Consider the following 17,862-nt stretch of genomic DNA (forward strand, 5'->3'; position numbering starts at 1 on the left):
ACATAAACAGTGTTTTCGCAGAGGAACACACTCACTTTTGTGCTCTCTCTGTGCAGCTCAGTCACATATTTTACAGGCTGAGTCTGGTTTTTTTAGACTCCCGTCGACTCCACTCTGCAGCAACATGTTTGCACTGACTCACTCTTACTCTGCTGAGCTGCTGCAGTTTGGGGGAGGTGGAGGTGTAAGTGTGTGTGTGTTTGGGGAGGGGGGTCTTCCTCTACTCTGGAATGACTGTGTTCTTGTAAGATCCCGCTCAGATGCTCTGATGTCACTTCCTGTTTTAAAAAGCACTCACATGCCATAAAAGGACATTTGAGCCATTTGTATCCTCCCAACAGTGGAGGGCTGCGTCCGGCCTCAGCACTCTGCTGCCAATCCAGGGATGTGTGTGTGTGTTTGTTTGTGAGTGTGTGTGTGTGTGTGTGTGTGCGTGTGTGTGCGTTTGAGTACTCATCCGTCTCCAGTTTGATGAGCGACAGATAAGTGTGTGTGTGAAGAGGCAGAGGAAGTTTCACAGAGTCACAACAGAAACAACTGTAGTTAGTGAGAAATGAGGAAGAGTTCACAGTAGCCAATCACAGGCAGCCTGACAGGAAGAGAGGCATCAGAGGTCATACACACACACACACTTGTACAGCATTCTTAGTGAGGACTCACTCATCGAGAAAAATTAACACCTTACCCTAACCTTAACCATCATAATTAAATGCCTAAACCTAAATCTTGACCAAATCCTCACCTAAACTAAATTATAATCCTAATACTGTCCATAAAATCAAGTGTTATTCCTCAAAAAGCCCTTTAAAATCGTAAAGACCACACAAAATTTCTACTATGACCACAACTGAAATTAAGAATTATTATAAATTTCATTATGTCAGTAATTTGTCACTTCTTTCAATCACAGTTTCAAAGCTTTTTTCAAACCGATCAATGTCTCTGATCTTATTGGATTCATTGGGTATCGCATGACTTCCTTTTGGGATGTCATGGTGATGTCATAACGACATAATATCCACCAAATAATGATGTATATTTTAGTCTAATGTGTATAATACTGCACGATGCTGAGCAACCTGGAAAATGTCCTTATAATGACATCACATCACAGATACATTTGGACAATGTGTTCTGGAACCCTATTTTGGTTGATGTTGACCAACATAGAGACGCATAGATTTGGACAGCTGGTCTTCTTACTGCACTGATTTTTCATTACTTTGGACAGTGTAAACAGTCATCTCTAAACTTAACCATAACCAATTAACAACCCAACCACAATTCAAATCTTAACACTAAACTTAACTAGTTCCTCAGAAATGTAGTCCTGCCTCATTAGGAACAGGACTGGTCCTGACCAGGACAGTGTTTTTGGGTTTTTTTTTTGCCAGAAAATGGTAACTAATACAAGATTACACACACACACACACCAACTCCCTGCTTCCTGCTCAGTCCATGTGTGCAGAGTCATCAGGAAAAAACACTAATTCCTGTATTTTTCTTTATCAACACTTGCTAAAGAGCAGTATCCGTCCTCTGTCAGCTGACATGTGACATCACTTCCTGTCCGGACTCAGGAGTCAACCGTCAGTCAACACTGAGTGCAGAACATGCAGCTGTCAGATACTGTCCATCACAGTGTCCATATCTGACCACAGGGTCACTGGGATTATCTCGCTGTAGCAGAACAACACACTACTGTTGCTGAGGGATCATCATCATCATCATCACACAATCATGGGATTAACAACGGTTTCATACTGTCACAACCGTGAGATCCCACCAAGGTCTTTCTAGGAAACAGTCTCCACTCGACAGCCATTTGAATGACACCAACAAATAGGGGAGGGAATCACAGGGAGTCTCGCGATACCATACGTGATACATGGGCCACGTGATACATATTTTGCTACCCAATTTCTCGATTTATTCACAACATAAAGTCATAAAGTTTGTGTGTTGAACGTGGATGGAGCATCTCTTAACGTAGCTTTCTCCATCATTATTCTGCTGTAAACTTCCGTCCAAGTTTCCCTCATTCATTTGAGCATTGAAGACATTGAGACATGAAGTAGTGACGCCCGGTGAGTGAAACTAGCAGGGACTGTTTACTTTGGAGCGCCTTAATTTGTTAATTAGGAAGGATATGTCACCACATTGATATTTTGACCAACAAACCAGAATATAACGTGACCATAACCTGACTTTTAATGCACCATATATGGAATCATCAGTCAAATCTGATAAAAAAAAAACACCCAAAAAAAGACGTCTGGCAAGGACGCTGTTAAAGCCAAGTTCAGAATCTCCTACAAAATGGAACCAATCACAAACAGGTTAATACGATGGCGATAGAGTAGTGAGCATATGGCTGTCACTGAGGAGCAGCTGTCTTTCTCTCACGATTCTGTAAATTTGAATAATTCAGTTCAATCCAACCAAAAACATATGTCTCTCACGTTCCCAGGCCAGCCGAGAGACACGGTCTCTCCAGCAAGTCCCGGGTCTTCCTCAGGGCCTCCTCCCAGTGGGACGTGCCCGGAACACCTCACCAGGGTGGTGTCCAGGAGCCAACTCATCTGGTTCTTCTCAATTCAGGAAGTAGTGGCTAACTCTGAGCCCCTCCCGGATGACGGAGCTTCTCAATATTACATAAAAACATCATCATACACGGTCAAAAAAAACTGACGCTCCCTCGTATCAACCTGAGGTTTATCACCTTGGATGAACGGAGGGCACATCCTGCTGTTAAGAGGTGGGAGGAGGTTCCAAACACACGCTGGGAATCGAACTGCTGACATTCTGATTAAAACACAAACAGAAGCTGTGGTCACAGACCACACGCCTGAAGAGCAGTTCTGTGAAACCAGTCGGCCCCACTGTCTTCATCACCAGCAGCACTGAAACTTCCTGTGTGTTCATGGCCTTAACCAGCCTACTGTAGCCCCGCCCCCTGCAGCCCCTGGCCTCGTATTGACTTAATTTACCGTTATTTTCTTGACCACGGCGTCCACTACCACACACACCACAAGAGAATGTTCTCTCTAATTCTGAAAAAAGGTTGGCAGCTGAAAACTACCTTTAGTCAGTCGTCTTTTTCACTTCTTTGTTACATGTTACATGTCATTTAGCAGATGCTTTTATCCAAAGCGACTTACAATAAGTGCATTTAAACATTTGGGTACAAATAAGAGCTAGAAGTAAGTAAGAGCTTCAAGTAAGCCAAACTATGAAGTGCTAGTCATAAGTGCGATGTTTAAGTTGTTGTTTTTTTTGTTGCCGTCGTCTTAGTCAAGGTACATAAAAGGGATTGATTTTTGTTGTGCCTTACCGACAAAATGAAAACACTAACTGACGTGAAAATGTTTAATGGAAAGGTGAAAAACTGGCTGTCACATATGCACATGTTCTTTGATATTTCTATCCTGTATATATGCAAACGTTTTACTGATGTAGTTTTTGATAATTGTACAGTAGTAAAGCCTAACCACCAGGGACAGAGAGTGTTGCTGACAAATAAACTAATCATTGGTCGGACGTCTCTAAGAAGCTGCTTTATAGTACAGATGCAGTGAAGGAGAGACAGGAAGCAGTTAGGGGCTAATGACCCCGCCTCCTGGGAGTGAAACCGCTGACCTGCTGATGCTGGAGGCATTTCCGCCCGACTGACCCCTCACAGACCGTTTAAATTCATTAAAAGGACTTTTGTGATGTCGCTGACCACAGTCACACACTCATAATCATTTCTACTGTGTTTCACATCACTTCCACACACTGTTGCAACAGCGGGGGGAATTCAGGGGTCAGTGTTCCCCCTCCACAAGGACACGTCACCACGTGGACTGAAGATTAAACGAGTGCAGATGTAACATGTCTGACACCAGAAATAGATACATGTTTACCCAGCTGTGACATGAGCAACACAAACACGACCACAACAACATGTCAACTGCCTGTTACCGGATGGAACGCTGAAACTTCACATATGATCAGACACTGAAGTTCGATCAATGTTTAAATGTGTATGTTTCTTAATTTACACATAAAAACACCTGACATTTTTGAAAAAAAAGAGTCTTCTTAAAGAAATGTAGCATTACAGTTTCTGTGCTTGAGGGGGATGGAAAATGTGTTCTGCACCTTTAAAGCATCTCTGTTAAACTGCTGAGTCATCACAGTCAGTGTGAAAATGTGTGATCTCCGCTAAGACAGGGTTCATTCTAAACCAAAACACCACCACATGTGGTCTTCACGAGTCTGCACCAAGCTCGTCTTCTCAGGTCACTGCATTCACTTCCACTCATGTGGACAGACGAACCAAAGCATTATCCCTGACTGATCTTCAACCACAGCTACAGCTAGTTAATGCTTAAGCCTGACCTTGACCATTACCACAATTCAAGCACTTAACTTAACCAGTTCCTCAGAAATTAGGTTAGATTAGCTCAACCGATACTAAAATGTGACGTCATCAGACTGCCGGCCTCTGATTGGTCAGAGAGTGTCGTCACTGCTGGAAGAGTCATGAGCACGACGTCTGAACACATGAATCCAAATGAACAATGTGCAATCAGTTAAAAAGACTTAATAAACCTGAAAACATCTCCATAATCTAATGTTTTAAAATCTCAATATGTAAGAGAGGAGTCTGGTTTATTTAGCGACGGCAGATCATGAGCCGAATCATGACCCGTTCAGTGGTATGTCAGTTCAGTGACTGATTCTAATGACTCAGTCACACCGAAAACAACTGCAAAAACAACTTTACAAGTTACTAGTTTGTGAGTTTGTGTCGCGTATAAAACAACATCACGGCATTTTTATGCAGCCGTGCTATGATGACTCCGCCCACATTGAGGATTTACTATAGTGATGAAAAACCAACTAAACCGAGTAGAGTCGAGCTGGAAATGTATAGTGGAAGAGCGTCATTTCACAGTGTCCACCATCTTCTTTCTACATTCTCAGTGTCACTAGAGTTGCAACAATACACTGATCAGTAATCAATTACCAGCATTTAACCCATCCAGGAGCAGTGGGCGGCACTGGGGATTAGGTACATGTCTTCGTATTTGAACTGTGACTCATCTGAGGTTTGTGGTAAGTCTGCGGTGGCAGTGACACTAGCCGTGTTTTGGCAACAGAAGTTACACACTGGAGCTTTAAATCAAGGTCCAAGTTTTCATTGTGTCTGAGTGTTGACATTTTTCCTCCATGAGGGGAAACCCTGTAGGTTTGTGTACGTCCACATTCATCAGCGTGATGATTCACTTTTGTGCGTTGGGATTCGACTGCAGTGTTTAATGCGTCTGGCCTCTGGCTCCATCCTTTAAAACGAGCAGCAGCGGCTGCGGCGGTACGTATTTAGCAGAGCAACATGAGCCTCGGGCCGCGGCGCTGCAGCCTCCAGCCCCGCAGAGGAATTCAACTGTGCATTCCTCTGGAATACCAGCGGCAGCAAAAGGGACGGAGACAGAGACGCAGAGACAGGCAGAGGAGAAAGGAGACCGAGAGAGAGAGAGTGAGAGGGAAAGAGAGAGAGAGGCTTTATTTCGGCCTCATGTCAGTGTGGCAGCGAACGCATGAACTAAATGCAGCAGCCAATCCCAGTGGAGTAGAGGAATGTGAGGACGGAGAGATTCTTGGCAGAGGGAAGATAAAATCTCATCTCCAATTTTAAACTGTTTTCAACCCACAGGAAGTTGACCAATGGAAAACAAGACTGGCTGCTTCGAAATGTACAATATAAACATACATTTATGCATACCATTTCCTGCTTTAATTTCCATTCACTTAAAAGTACAGTGTGTGGAAATTGAGTTGCATGCTTCAGCTGGATCTCCTTCACCTCACTCTGGAGAACATACGTAGCCTTCAGTTAGCATCAAAACTCAAAAGATGCTGAGCTTGTCCTTTGTGGGCTACTGTAAAAACACTGCGGCGCAAGATGACGGCCTCCATAACGCTGACCAGGCTCCCAATATAAATATGAAAGGCTAATTTTGGGGTTATGAAAAACAGCAATCCATACAATCAAATAATTGCACACTTGTAGGAAATTAAATATGATTACTTAATCTTCAGTTTCTGCCAGTTTTATTCAAATTGCACTCACTGGACACTTTAAACACTTTAAAATGTGGTTGTATGAGGTTTTGACACAAAGCACTATGACATCTTCAGAATATGTTAACTGCTTTATATCGCTGTTAGACAGCGTTTTCTAACATATTAAACTGAAGTTGGTCAACTGCTCACTCTCCTGCACCAAATGAGGAAAATCATTGATTTTAGCTCACAGTGACTCAGGAGCTGCTGGTATACTGCTGCCTCATTTGGTAGGTTCATGTCACTGAGGTGAATCTGACTGAAATATTTCAAACACAGAAGTCACAAATTAACACTTTTGAAGTGAGTGAAGGAGACAGCAGTGGATCAACAACTCCTGTTGGCTGTGGTGTAAAATCGCTGGTTTTCTCTATGGGCTGTGGTGTAGGAGAGTGTGGCGTTCACAAAGTGACAAATAACTTCCCTTTTTCGTCCACAACGAAACACAAACTCCACTGTTAGTTTTCAAAAATAAAAGAAGCCCCAGCTTCTCTAATACCAGAGAATAATCAACATTATTACTCAGTGATGAAAATAACTCTGAGGTGCGGAGTTAAAATAAACCCTCTGAGGTCAGTGTGTGGACTGGTCTGTGAGGTTCTGCATCATCACAGCTTTTACACGACCCATGAATCTGTCTGCAGAGGGGAAATTAAATGTTTGTCAACATCACCTCGGTGTCGGTGGTGGCGACAGGTCAAACGCGGACGAGCATCTGCTCTCATCCAGCGGAGTGTGATGTTCAAACACAGCTGCACATCCTCCTCACTGATCTGACTGAGCTCCAGGCTCTGAGTCTGACACGAGCCTGAGAATTGGCTCTGGGCTAAAACAAACTGTTTCTGGTGGGAGCACATGTTGCCTTGACCAAATATGGTCGAGTGAAAACACTACAGTCAGAGAGAGAGAGAGAGTTGCAGCACAGACAGAGAGAGGCTGGTTTCCTTAAGGGGTGTGAGAGGGACTGAGACGCTGACACATGAAGAACCATGCAATATTTTATGTACGGCCATAAACAATGTCATCAGAGACATGATTTATACCGTGTGATGTCAAATGAGGACATAAACTGTCCTCTATAGGCGGTCCAAACAACATTCACGCCAAACTACGTTCACACTAGGGCTGAACGATTTTGAATTAATATCAAATTGCAATCATTTTTGACAGGAATTCCAATTGTGATTTGCGATATCAGAGGGAATGGTAATTTTTATTCTGGATTACACAGGATTACTGTGTGATATTAGTGCAGATCTGTGAAAAACAAAGATGTTCAGTCTGTAGAATAAGACTGTATAGATCCAGACAATATTTAATCTAAAATTATATTTTTTACAAATAGCAGGAGACTCCCAGAGAGACCGAGTCATCAGATCTGCCATGAGTGATAATTCAATAACAATTAGGGGGTGAGAATCACAGGGTACCTGACGATACCATACAATACACAATACCAACAATATCACGATACAATGATTCTGTGATATTCAATGTATTGCGAGACAATCATACAGCGATATCGCGATATCTGTCTAACTGAAGAAAACAAAAGTTAAAAGTGCAGGATTTTTTCACAGCATAGAGAACAAAGTGCATAAAGTCTATGTGTTGAACATGGACGTAGCATCTCTTAGCGTAGCTTTCTCCACCATTATCCCGCTGTAAACTCCATAATTCTTCAGCCAGGTAACTTCCACCGAAGTTTCTGTCCACTACGAAATTTTCCCTGGTGTATCAATTATCGTAACTCACAGGGAAGGATGAAGATATATCACCAAATCAGTATTTTGACCCACTACAATGACCTTTTCAAGGCCAATTTGATCCAATTCCAGACCTACTTACATTCAAGTTAGCAGGCTTGATCGTCTAGTCGTACATTCAGAGTGACGGTGATTTCCAAAGAGCAAGAGTGAAGAAGAAGAAAATGTGAGTGGAAATGGAAGCAACACAGGTCTGTTTTCAGCATGTTCACTCATGTAACTTCAGCTCCTGAAGAGTTGATAGTAAAGTTTATTTGAGCTTTTTATAGAGCTGCTTAAGACGGTGTTGCCTCACAGGCTGAGTAAGTAAAAATCCAGGGTTTAATCCTGATGTTCAAGACTCAATCCTGAAGTTAAAATTTTAAATCCATGTTCTCAGAATAATCCTGAAGTTGAGAATAGATGCTCTGGGTTAAAATGTCTATGTGAGCAGGTTTAACCTTGAAGTTAAAAATCTATGTTCTGGGGTTTAACACCAAAGTTAAACCCTGAAGCTAAAAGTCCATGTTCCTGAATATAAAGTTTGCGGATTAATATTGAAGTAAAAAACAGATAATTCCCAGGTGCAAATGTCCGAGTTTTGCAGGTTAAATGCGTCCAACTGTGAACTTTTCTGAAATCTGTCCGCTTCAGTTAAATCTACAGGTGAACGTGACGGTGAGAAGTGCAGCCTGTTGTCACGTTGACCTGAGTGACTGTCAACCCTGCTGTTATTGGTTGCTGTACATGAATACATATCACTGTCCACAACAGCTCCCCTTCCATTCACTTTACTATTCAACTGAGATAAGCGCCACCACCAGGAGGCATGAAGTAGTGACCAATTAACAAAACACTATTCTAATAAAAGCAATATCAGCTTAATCTATGACACTTTAAGAACATTCTCACAGCTTTATCTGTTATTTTGTGAATCCGGTGTATGAAATCCTTCATTCGGTTCAAACCCAGTGTGGGAGAACGACTGTGTTCACTGAGAGCTAGCCTCTGTGTGTCAGTCTGGTTCTCGACACAGGGGGCGCTCACTCACAGCACAGTCAGGACTGACTATGTTCAAGAACCTCATACAACCACACTCCAAAACTTCAAATAATGTGAACTACCCCTTTAAATAAATCACAGACACGCACACCTGATGTTACTTGTTTTAACTCCCTCACATGCACACAGAAGCTAACTTCCTGTTAGCCTACAAACGTGTCGCTCGGAGCGTCACGTCACAACACGTCACAGCGGTGGAAGAATTCACGGCCCGGGGCGACGTTTTTCTGTGCCGCTGCACAACACACCCAGAGTACGATAACCCTCCGCAGTTAGAGCCGAGGTGTCACTGCTTTAAATACGGAACTGATTACACAACACGCTCACACAGACACACATACAAACGCCCGAAGATGAACATGTCTGTTGATGAAGCAGAGATACACAACAAGTCCACACACACCCTCACTGTGTAACACACACACATACACTCACAGACACACACACTCGACTTTTCACCAACTTTTCCTGCCTCGACTCGCTGCTGACGTCACAGACTGTTCTCTCTACAATGGTGGAAACTTTTCAAACTTCTCAAACAAACTCTGGAGCTTTCTCACCACCTCGTCTGTCGCGCTCGCTGCTCGGTTCTTCCCGCCCGCAGATGTGGACAGATGGCGGCGCTCTCCTCTCTGTCTGTGTCCCGGTGAGAAGCGCCTGGTGCTCGGGTTCTTCTTCGGGCTCCCTCGGTTCCTCCCTGTGACTGTGTCCGCTCGGAGCTGCAGCAAGCGGCGGCGGCAGCAGTGCGGCTGCTCAGACTCCACCCTGTTGCACGCGCCGCGGGGCGGTGTCCCGCGCGAAGCGGCGCGAGGCGACGCGACGCGGCAGCGCGCTGCTAAAGTGTGTGTGTATGTGTGGGAGAGAGAGAGAGAGAGACTTCTGCAGCAAGTTTTTGTAGTTTCATCTTCACTATACATTCACATTGTTTGAATAACTTATTTAAATCCATTTCAGTCTAACATTACTAAAATAAATGAATCATGAAAGTGTAATAATAAAGAGACCAAAAGAGGCCATATTTTTATTTTATGCACACAAATTACATATCAATTCTGAATAAATATGAATTCATTATTTTCTTTACATTCTTTAATATAATAAATGTATTATTTTTAATATAATTATTACAGATGTTATATTATATGATACAACATACTGTAGATATTATATTAGATATTTATACATATTTAATATTAACATTAACATTATACATGTAGATATTCATGTCCATTAAATAGGAATCCATATTATAATTTATTATTGCTCTTGTTTCCTTTTTTGATGTTCTGTTTATTATATTTATATTTATTATCTTGTGTGCACAATGATGTTTATTGACGGAGAAATAGTGAAAAACAGCAAAAAAAAAACCAAATATATTATGAATAATTCAAGTTATCAAAAACATCCAACAATTAAGCTTTATTTACATATCACTTTTTTGTTTCAAACCAACCAAACTGCCATTCCGTTATGTGTGTGACATGTAACAAAAACATAGGGTATAATATTATTATTATATTTAAGAGGTATGTTAAATTATACAAAAAGGACCAGAAGTTCCTGGACAGTGTCATGAAGCTGAGTGTCCTGACCTTCTGCAGCTCCCTCATTGTCTGCCATGTTGCAGCTGGAGTTCATCTCTTTACTTTGACGCCACCTACTGGTGAAGATAGTGCAACATTAACCTGCCTCCTCTTCCTCCCTCAACATCTGCCCTTTCTTCCTTCTAACAGAAACAGTAACGCTACAGGTGTCTCAGATTACTGTGTCAGGACATAATATAATGAAGTACAAATACTTTGTTACTGTACTTAAGTACAACATTCTGTACTTTCCTTTGTTTATATTTCTAGCAACTTTTACTTTTACTGTGTCTACACATTTACAGCAGAGCCAGGAATTGAATTGAAAAATACTTTTAATAGACAGTAAATGTCATAAATTTTAAGACTTTTATTTAAATAATATTATAAAACAGTGACTTCAACTTCTACCAAAGTCATTTTCTGGTAACATATTTGTACTTTTAATATAGTATACAAGAACTAAAATGAGTTTGATAACACTTGTTTTGAACCAGGTTGTCTGAAGTGCAGTGTCTGAGCTCCACCAGAAGAGGCGCTGTGACAATGTGTGCTGTAATTCCATCCGTCGAAGAAGAAGAAGCGGGAGCCATAATAAACCAGACTAGCTAACAGGAGGGAGAGAAAACCTGCGAAATGTCTGATTTATAGCTGCATAATCTCGCGTTAATATCAACGTACGTGACTTTTTTGGTGGAAATACTCGATGGTAAAGACGCACGGAGGAGAAGTGTGCCGCTGCTTGTTGTTTTAGACGCAGACTGTCGCCGTGTGGCTGTGACGCACAGTCGTTAGCGTGTTTACCGTGTTTCATGTCACTGGTCTGCGGCGCCGCGTGCAGACATGGAGAGTTTGTACAAGCGGAAAATGTTCGCGTCCATGCGAAAAACCAAAGTGGACGCGTCGAAGAAGCGGCAGATCGGTCTGCCTGCGTCCATCCTGGACGACAGTGACGAAGGCTCCTTCTCCTCCTCATCCTCCTCCTCCTCCGCCGCGTCCGAGTCCGAGTTCCACACCTCCCAGGAGGAGGACAGCGAGCAGGAGTCCCGGGAGTCCGGGGCAACGTCCAGCGACGACAGCCGTTCCGTGACCCGCAGGAAGCGCTCGTTCCTGGGAGGCAACGACAGCTCCTCGTCCTCCAGCGCCGAGGACGACGATGATGATGATGATGAAGATGAGGGGGACAAGAAGCAGATCAAGAGGATGGTGCAGCCCAGGAAGCGGAGCCGGTTGCAGCGGCAGGACGAGTCGGACTCGGACCACGCGGAGGAGAAGCGGAAAGAGGAGGCGGAGAAGGCGAAGAAGAGGCAGAGGCACAACAAGCTGCTGGCGCTGTCCCGGAGGATGAAGGCCCGGGTTCCGAACCGGAGGAGGAGCCGCGTCAAGCAGGTAATAGACCTATACGCTCTGCACACACGTCACACGCACTTCATCTGGATTATATGCAAATATCCTAACGATTATCGTCATCAAAATAATATCGATTCACGATATAATTGCGATTGCAAGAATTCGTTTTTTTAGTTTCTTAACTAGAGAGCCTTCTGTCTTTAATCTTACTTTATTAGGTTCACATTTGTGCCAATATTCTTTAAACTTGTATACGGAATACACATTTGTTTGTGATACATATATATGTGTCAAAATGTTGTAATGGTACATAATGTTGTAGTGTTTACTAACATTACAGAAAAAGTGACTTAGCATACATGTTTCAAACTGTAATGTTACAAACACGTAAACAGTACTTTTGTAACTTTTTCCATCACTTAAGTACTGTTTACGTGTTACAAACGTCCAACATAACAGAAAAAGTTACTTATTGTTACATTATCAAAAAATGGTCGAACTTTGTTATGAAAATTAGAAAAAACATTGACCAACACTACATAGAAAGTTACTTTATTTTTCAACTTAAATGTTATAAGTGAGAAATAATGCAAAATATATATAAAAATAATCTATTACTATTCATTTGTTACAAAATATTGTAGTGTTTACCAACATTAAGTTACTAAAATTCTAAAAAAATGAAAACATTACTTAAGTTCTGCTAATATTGCAGAAAAAGTTACTTGCATTATCAAAAACATTTTATCTTAAACACACTGAACAAATCTGACATTTCTCCTTCCCGTTTCAACCAAAAGTGGTAAAATACAGCTGAGCTTCTAATGAGGAATTATGCACAACATTATTCTATTATTTGTCTAAATGTACAGTTTATATATATATATATATGTGTATATGTGTATATATGTGTATATATATATATATATATATATACACATATACAATATATACACTTCTCCACACATTAAAAGAAAGCCCAAAACTGATGCATCTTTGTCCCACATGTAAACATTGTTTTTGTTTGACTCATATGTGTTTGTCTCCTCAGGCCGACGGTGGCGATGAAGATTCTAAAGACGGAGAGGACGAGGCTCATGGTGACGAGCACGCGGACCGAGGAAAAAACGGCAGCAGCAAGAAAGAGGTGAAAGGAAGTGTGGATGGAAAAAGAAAGGAGGAGAAAGAGGAGGAGGACGAGGAGGACAGAGAAGAGGAGGAAGACAAAGAGGAGGAGGAAGACAAAGAGAAGTAGCTCCACACAGTCATGGAGAACAGAGGAGGAATCCCTAAACTTGACTAATCTGGAAAAAACGACTTGCAATCGTTCCTGTTTTTCCTCCTTAAAAAAACTCAAAGTGGAAACAAATCACTCTCTGATACAAGGATTTCACAGTCATATCTTGTTTCTATGGCAACAGACAAAAGACAGAGTGTTGACAGAAGATTTGAATGTCCTCAGCGATCAGTGTCGTGAGCGAAGTGACAGAGCTTTAGAAAGACGATGAAAACAAACATCACTGCTGCTACCGATCCAAAATCTGCAGACATTATTCAGCCCAGGTATTAAAAGGATAGTAGTGTTGTGCTGCGAGTGCCCCCTGCACTTAAATACAGCTGGAGATACAGATGCTTGCTCTTGAGACTACATCCAACTTAGTCTCTGACAACTACAGAATATGTTCACTGCTTTTTTCCAACAGTCTGTCACTTTGTAAACCACTCACTCTCCTGCACCAAAATCCATTTAGAAAATCATCATTTTAAGCTCACAGTGACACTGGAGCTGCAGATCTACTGCTGCCTCGTATAGTACGCTCGTGTCACTGAGGTAAATCTGAAGGAAGTATTTCAGACACAGAAGTCAAAGAATAACACATTTAAAGTGATGGAGGCAGCAGTGGATCAACAACTCCTGTGTGCTGTGATGTAAAAAGTGCTGCTTTTCTCTATGGAGTTTGGTGTGGGAGAGAGTGAATGACTAGACTGACATTCACTGACGATTTTTGGGGAGTTTCAGTGTCTCAAGTTGGTTCTCGGCACAGGACTATCCCTTAAATACCAGACCTAAACAGGACCAAGATGTTTATAGAGAAGTGTTTAAACATATTATGCAGTGATAACATAACTCTACATCCATTTAGATCAGCAGCAGCAAACCAAAAGTCAGTACGTGGTGTCAGGAGGAAGACGTTTGACCAACTCCTCTCCAAGTTGAAGACGTTTTTAAGCGTCAGTGATGGAAAACCTTAGAGTATGACTGTAAAGAAATACAGACCATTCTCCTTCAGGCTCCTGTTTGTTCCTGAAAACTTGGAGAACATGAAAAAAAACTCAGATTTCACAGGGGCGGATGATGGACAACAGCCTCCGAGGCTTGTGGGTAACCGCAGTATTTAGAGATGTTGAATATACCCAGCTGAAAGTGTTCCGAGTCTTTGTTGCACTTTTCTTTCTATCGTCAAAGATTTAATCACAAGTGGTTCCTGCTAAGCAGATGTATTTTTAAAAAGACTGAGGATTCAGACTGAACTGAATTTTCAGACACAGACGTTTTATTGGCAACATGGAAAATCAGACATTCTGGGTTTTTCCTTTTTATGTACGTAATGAAATTTGATTTAATTTGGTCAAACATCAGTGTGTTTGTACTGGTTCTATTTATTTCTAAAGTTTGTCACCGTGATGCATTCACATGCCCGAGCACAAATAGGACCAATAATGTCCCTAATCTTAAATTCGACTTCCCTTTACTTCTTCTTTTTAATTTAATTTAATTTTTATGCCTCGCTTCTCCCCCCCCAGGTGATGGTGCGTTAAAGGGCCTTCATACCAAACGTGTAAAAAAAAAAAATAAGACCACAGATAAGCTGCCAGCTGCAGCGAGACTGTGAGACACAATTTTCAGGAGCCTGTGGTCTTTCTGCTTCTCATTTAACTCTGCGATGACTCTGTTGCTGTGTAACGCTCTTCAGATCTGCTCTGTTAAACACCTGTTTTATTAATAAACGTCCTTGTTTTGACAGGTTACATGGTGGAAATGGTCACGTCTTATTTGCTTTGTAAGCACATCACTACTTCTACTTCTATTTCTCATGAATCAGTCTGTGCTAGCTTTAAAAGAGTTTAGGTTAAGGCCTCAAGACGTTAGCATGTACAATTAGATTTATTTATATTGGCATTTAGCAACTGCAGTCCAATTTATTTAGCATTTTTTAAATAATGAATCATTTCATCCCTAGAAAACAGTTGAATTTAAACATATCGTGTACATTTTTGATTCGCAATTAAGCAAAATAAATAAAATTGTTGTCTGCACAAATGGTACCTAGCTCAAAAAGCAGCACAGTTTATAAACATAAAACAAACATGTATAAACAAATATTTCACAGGTTATAATAAGATTTTGTGTAAAAAGGGAAAACTGAAAGAAAACTATTGTATTATTTTTATATACATATATAAACAAACATACATACATACATACATATACACACACATATTGAAATGTGTTAAAATAATAATGCAACTTGGTATTTGGAAAAATATGCTTCATAATAAAAGGGGGTGATTTTATAACTTCACCATTTGAAGATAAAAACCGTTTCTAAAAAATATAAAAACGCTTCTGACATTGTTGTTTTAGAATAACAAGCAACAAAAACAACTCACGACTTCCCCTGCTGGTCACAACGAGAGGTTTCTGGTAAAGTCATGGAGCGAGAGCTCTACCAATCAGACAACGAGCACGTAGGTCACGTGACGAACTGTCCGCCGCCATCATTGTTAGTGGCAGTGAAGCCTCCGTGAAGGGAGAACCAGCATCACTCACCAGCGGACTCTCGTTGAGAGGGAATCTGGGTTGTAGTGAGCGCTGTTCCGGGCAGGAGCCATGGTTCAGACGTGTTCTGCGTACGGATGTAAGAACCGCTACCACAAAGATAAAGACGTCTCCTTCCACAAGTGAGTTCAGTGTGACGGTGAACAAGTTAGCATTAGCTGCCCAGACATAATGGGAACTGCTAAACTAGTTAGTTCACCAGCTCTCGTTTACTGAAATGTCATTTTAAGACAATTAAGCGCCCATTACCAGCTGTTTAGAGTGCTACAATAAAACACTTCTCATATCCGATGCAGGTTAGTGAGTAAATTCAGCTTGCACCAATCTCACCAAGTACAGTGTTATTAAATAATAAAACGAATACATGAAACGAACATCTGATTTTAGAAGCCGGATTTACCAGAACTCTAAACGGGTTTATAAACACGTCAATAAAACACTTCTTAAGAAATTTTCAGTAAATTGTAGTTAAATCGAACTGGTGTTTGGCTTTGTAGTTCGCGCTGTCAAAAAGTACAATCAGCTGTTTAAAACATGTGGAGACTTCCTGTATCAATGACGTACTTCCGCACTGACACGCGCTCTTCTGAGTTCACAGGTGCGCTCAAGGTGACCACAAAGTACCCGGATGGTGCACTTAAAATTGTAAAAAAAAAAAAAAGTTGTTAGTTATTAGGAGCCCTGCTAGGCTCAGGGTGGGAGACGTTTGAGACTGAGCTTTTGTGTTCTCTCGCGTTTCGTTTGCGTTCCCTCCATGTTTGTGTCATCTTGTTGTTGTTTGACCATAATTAGAGTGGCCACCAGCTGGACAGGAAAGTGTTGTATGATACACCCAAGCACAAATCTCCATTATCCTCTTTTTGTTTGCTGATGATGTGCCGCTGTTCGCAGGTTTCCTCTGGCACGTCCAGACGTTTGTGGTAAATGGGTGGCGGCGATGAGGAGGAACAACTTCAAGCCAACCAAGTACAGCAACATCTGCTCACAGCACTTCACCAAAGACTGCTTTAAGAGGGAGTGCAACAACCGCGTGCTGAAGGAAAACGCTGTGCCGTCGCTCTTCACCTTCAGCCTCAGCATCAAGGTGAAGTAGCACGAGTCCCGGTTTGAATTGCAACATTAAGCGCGCGAGAGAATAACTCTTGTGTGTCGTGTGTCAACAGTCCGAGAATCCCTTTCCCTCAGAGATCCACTTCCCTCTCTCTCTGCCTCTGACCTCTGACCCAGTGGTGGAGGAGCAAGTGGAGGAGGAGGAGGTGGTGGAGGAGGAGCAGCAGCAACAGCAACAGCAGCAGCCAGAGCCTGGGAGGAGCCTCCCTGACGGGCGCAGGGACACGACGGCGGTCTCCTGCGACCACAACTACACGGCGGAGGACTCGGCGCGTCAGAAGAAGCGCATCGAGCAGCTGGAGGAGCAGCTGGAGCGTCTGAGGAAGAAGCTGAAGACGACGCAACAGAAGTGTCGGCGGCAGGAGAGGCAGCTCAAGAGGCTGAGGGCCGCCGCGTCGTGCAAGACGATGCCCCGCGGTGGCCACGAGCCGCCGCCTGCAGCGACCGGCGAGGAATTTGTGATTTTACCCAAAGAAATGTACCACACACTCAGAGGTATGGAGGGATGATGATGAAGAGGAGGAGGTGTGTTTGGACTGTTGGTGGCAGCACCGCACGACTCTGCTGCTAAAGGATAAACAGAAACGTCTGGACTGTCCCGGTCAGCAGGTGGCAGCACTCTGTGACAAGAAGAAAACAAGAAATGAAACAGGAAACACTTCAGGAGCCTCTTGTTTGTGGACATTTTATATTTTTTATGTCCTGCTGCCGTCGGCAGACGTGTTGCTGCCGTGTTTTTATTCACACAATGTGTTCATGGAATGAACCACTGTACGTCCTTCTATGTGAACTTCTGTGGTGAAGTTGGAAAACACTGAACATCTCCCCGAGGAAGCTGCTGCTCACTGACACTGACGCTGATCCTGGGGAATTCTGTGACTCCTCTGATTCAGACGTGACCTCATGATGTTCTGTGATGTATGAAATAAATAAAGACTGAACTGTTTACCATGTGGTGCTGACTGAATTAAAAACGGAATAAAATGAGATTGCAGTGCAAAACTCCAGTGGTGCTCAAAAACAAAAAGCCAGTGGTTTGGGCATTTATTGACCTGTA

General features: G+C 42.3%; 3 protein-coding genes across 8 annotated transcripts in view; 2 read left to right on the forward strand and 1 right to left on the reverse strand.

The window, feature by feature from the left end:
* Positions 1-9,659, reverse strand: part of tln1 (talin 1) — a 48,314-nt gene extending 38,655 nt beyond the window's left edge. For 3 of the 6 annotated variants that reach the window (XM_044011881.1, XM_044011882.1, XM_044011877.1), the window contains exon 1: positions 9,482-9,659. The gene's annotated coding sequence lies outside the window, so the exon portion shown is untranslated. Of the gene's footprint in view, positions 1-6,784; positions 6,902-9,478 lie in introns of those variants that run through there. The other 3 variants (XM_044011880.1, XM_044011878.1, XM_044011879.1) reach the window with 2 other exon arrangements.
* Positions 9,660-11,079: 1,420 nt separating this feature from the next.
* LOC122758651 (DNA topoisomerase 1-like) lies at positions 11,080-14,072 on the forward strand. Its single transcript, XM_044012920.1, has 3 exons — positions 11,080-11,893; positions 12,906-13,050; positions 13,999-14,072. The coding sequence occupies exons 1-3, from the start codon at positions 11,348-11,350 to the stop codon at positions 14,070-14,072; spliced, it is 765 nt and encodes a 254-aa protein (XP_043868855.1). The 5' UTR covers positions 11,080-11,347.
* Positions 14,073-15,512: 1,440 nt separating this feature from the next.
* thap1 (THAP domain containing, apoptosis associated protein 1) lies at positions 15,513-17,460 on the forward strand. Its single transcript, XM_044011773.1, has 3 exons — positions 15,513-15,817; positions 16,587-16,779; positions 16,859-17,460. The coding sequence occupies exons 1-3, from the start codon at positions 15,747-15,749 to the stop codon at positions 17,312-17,314; spliced, it is 720 nt and encodes a 239-aa protein (XP_043867708.1). The 5' UTR covers positions 15,513-15,746; the 3' UTR covers positions 17,315-17,460.
* The last annotated feature ends 402 nt before the right edge of the window (positions 17,461-17,862 follow it).

This window comes from Solea senegalensis, linkage group LG21 (assembly GCF_019176455.1).
Source record: "Solea senegalensis isolate Sse05_10M linkage group LG21, IFAPA_SoseM_1, whole genome shotgun sequence".
In the NCBI taxonomy this organism is placed as follows: Eukaryota; Metazoa; Chordata; class Actinopteri; order Pleuronectiformes; family Soleidae; genus Solea; species Solea senegalensis.